We start from the raw sequence: 2,975 nt of genomic DNA on the forward strand, positions 1-2,975 counted from the left end.
GTGCGAAACCGCCCGAGCCTCCGCCACTTGCCAAAGCAGGCTCCACCGGCACTAGGAAAAGTAAAGGCCGTTGCGTTAAAACAGCTTGCAGAGAGAAGTAGTGGGGTAAATAGAAAAAAAAAAAAAACTTGGAAAAGAAATAATTTCGAAGTAATATAATAGCAAAAAATGAACGTGTTAAAAGTTAGACTACTTGAGTGTGCTCTGACGGGAAGCAGATAATTCTTTTGATTCGGTAACACCGACATGATGATGGGAGGCTTGTCTTACACCGGTATATTTTCTTCATATGATCACTGCCTTATTACATAATTAATTTCACATATAGCCATTGGGCTTATAGCGTTTTGCTGGTGGCTTTTCAGAAGTTCAGTGAGAACCATCTTCCTCTATCTTATTTTTTTCAGCTATATCTACTTCTATTTCTCTTCTAGAGTAACAAATCAGCAGTAACATAAATGATTTCTAGACTAGAAGTATTTTACCAGGGCTGTTTGGATTTCTTAACTAACTCCAAGTTTGCACAATCACATCTTTCAGAGACTGAAAATCACTGCTGTTGTCTCTGTGAACCCTTCTTTTGTCAGCTCCATGTTCAATAGTCTGCACTGGATCTGTGCAAAAGATCTAATGGAGAAGAGCAATGCTACAGAAAGAAACCCTGCTCAAGGAACCTAGTTCGGGATTGGTCTCCTAAATAAAAGCTGTTCCAAGAACAGTTAAGAAAATCTGTGAATATAATGCATACAATGATGTTAAAAACATGCATCCAAAAAAAATAGCTTCTAATTTGTAACACAAAAATGTATTGTATACTTGCTTCTTTGTTTTTGTCACTTCATGCCTTCATGTTATTTTTTCCCTTCTATCTCCTCCGCATTCTCTTCATTTTTACAATCACAGTCTGGTCTAAATTAGCAATATTGTTTAAAAAAGTTATTCACAAGAGAACACTGCAGTGAGGTTTACTTGTATGAGTTCCTTGATTAACCATCATTCTATTTTCTATTTCAACTAACTTGGAGTGACTCTTCCCTTGAGATCTGACATTTTAATTAATATAGTCTGCATCTATTATATATTAATATATCCTATTACAATATTTATATATTATGTTCTTTCTCACACTTCTTGAGTCAAGAACAAACTGTCTCGCGTAGAAGGCATGGCTAGAGCCAAGTACTGTTTTGACATAATGATATGCTAATGATATACTGCGATTGTTATTTAGCCTGTAGCAACAAACAGCCTACAGACTGATGGTTTTCATGGCTGCCATTTGCTTATGAAGCCATAAGGTCTAGTGAGGAAGGGCTGCTTCCACCTCAGTACTCCCAAGAAGGCAGATTGGTTGATGCTGGACTTTATTCAGGGCTACTTTCAGTGTGGCAGCCTTGTGGGGAGCTAGCAGGACAAATAACGAGTGTGAAAAAGCAATTAAAAAGTTTGAAATAAAAACTGTGTTGTGAAGTGACTTTCCTTGAAAATAAGGAATCTACTTGTTCAATGTGTTCAAAAATTATAGAATTCAAATGAGTTTGATGGACAGTGGTCATTAACTACTGAATTTTCTTTTTCTTTTTTATTTATTTGAAAATTATTTACCAAATATTTGGCATATAATAATAATAATAACCAACCAGGCAAATAAGAATGTACTTTGTATTAATTGAGAAAGCAATGCTCAACTTTACAATGAGCCCACTGCCCCAGCTTTGAGTTGCAGCAAGGGTATATGACAGGATCCCATAAGTTCTTGGATCAGAATGATGAGCTGTGGAATATGTTGTTCTACATACAACAAAGTAGTAATTGAAAAACTCATCATCATCAATTTATGCTGCTGTTAAAGTCAGTGTTCAAGGACTGTTCAGTCTCCACACTCTATACCTTTTATACAAACTTTCTTTCTAAGACCAAACAGAAAGGGATTCTAATCATGGCTGGGTCATTTGCCACTAGCATACCTTGGTCGTCGCTGTCAGGTGGGGCATCTTCTCCCAGGCAAGCTGTGACGGGACAAGAGGACAGAGCCTCAAGCTGCACAAGGGGAGATTCAGGTTGGACATCAGGAGGAATTTTTTCACAGAAAGGGTTGTTAAACATTGGAATGAGCTGCCCATGGAGGTGATGGAGTCCCCATCCCTGGAGGTGTTCAAGAAGATACTGGATGTGACAGTCAGTGCCATGGTCTAGCTGACATGGTGGTGATCAAAGGTTGGACTCAGAGGTCTTTTCCAACCTAAATGATTCTGTAATTCTATTATTCTATTTATTACATCATTCAATATGAGGAAAGAAAAGCATGAAGGGAAACATAAGATGCATGCGTCTTCTTGTTGACTTGATGTTTACTTTCCGTGTATCTTAGCAGAAAAAATATTTTAGGAGAAAGAAAAATGACAGTTCTTAAAGTACTGTCTAAAATTCTCGAAGTTAAGAAAGGTCAGTACTGCTGATTTGGGTCCTCTGCCTTTTACTTGAGACATTGAGACCACTTTTGCTGTTGCTACCCACTTATTTTCAGATCTGCATCTACAGCTGCCCTGTGAAGACACAGAAGGGTTCTACCGAGTCGTGTCACTGCGATGCCTCGGTCGGTTGTTGGCCGTTCCCAGTGTAACCACGGAGCAGGTCCAGGGAAACCCGCTGTGTTGGCAGCACACAGACGGTGGTTTGAGCTCTGTAATTAACAGGCGTGAGAAATTCACCATTTAGTAATGACTTTACTAACGGTGCAAGAGGGACCATTTTAACTCGTTCTGCTGCCTGGAAGCGTATTTGGGCGCGGCAGCGCCGCACGGCCGAGCCGCTCTCTCTTGCTCGGGGGTTCTTGTCCAGCTCTTGTGACCAACACCTCCCGGCTGCAGCGGGCGGCTACGAGCCCTGGGCCCGCGTCACAGAATCGTCAGGGTTGGAAGGGACCTCTGGAGCTCCGCTAGTCCGACAGATGCTCTCTACGCACACGCTTACAT

General features: G+C 40.6%; 1 protein-coding gene across 2 annotated transcripts in view; it reads right to left on the reverse strand.

The window, feature by feature from the left end:
- Positions 1-2,969, reverse strand: part of MTERF2 (mitochondrial transcription termination factor 2) — a 9,824-nt gene extending 6,855 nt beyond the window's left edge. Inside the window, exon 1 of one of the 2 annotated variants that reach the window (XM_017737925.1) lies at positions 1,968-2,969. In XM_017737925.1, the coding sequence (XP_017593414.1) occupies positions 1,968-2,106 (139 nt within the window). In that variant the 5' untranslated portion in view covers positions 2,107-2,969. The remainder of the gene's footprint in view (positions 1-1,967) is intronic. The other variant, XM_017737926.1, reaches the window with a different exon arrangement.
- Between the last annotated feature and the right edge of the window lie 6 nt (positions 2,970-2,975).

The sequence above is a fragment of the Corvus brachyrhynchos genome, unplaced genomic scaffold (genome assembly GCF_000691975.1).
Source record: "Corvus brachyrhynchos isolate BGI_N302 unplaced genomic scaffold, ASM69197v1 scaffold56, whole genome shotgun sequence".
NCBI lineage: Eukaryota > Metazoa > Chordata > Aves > Passeriformes > Corvidae > Corvus > Corvus brachyrhynchos.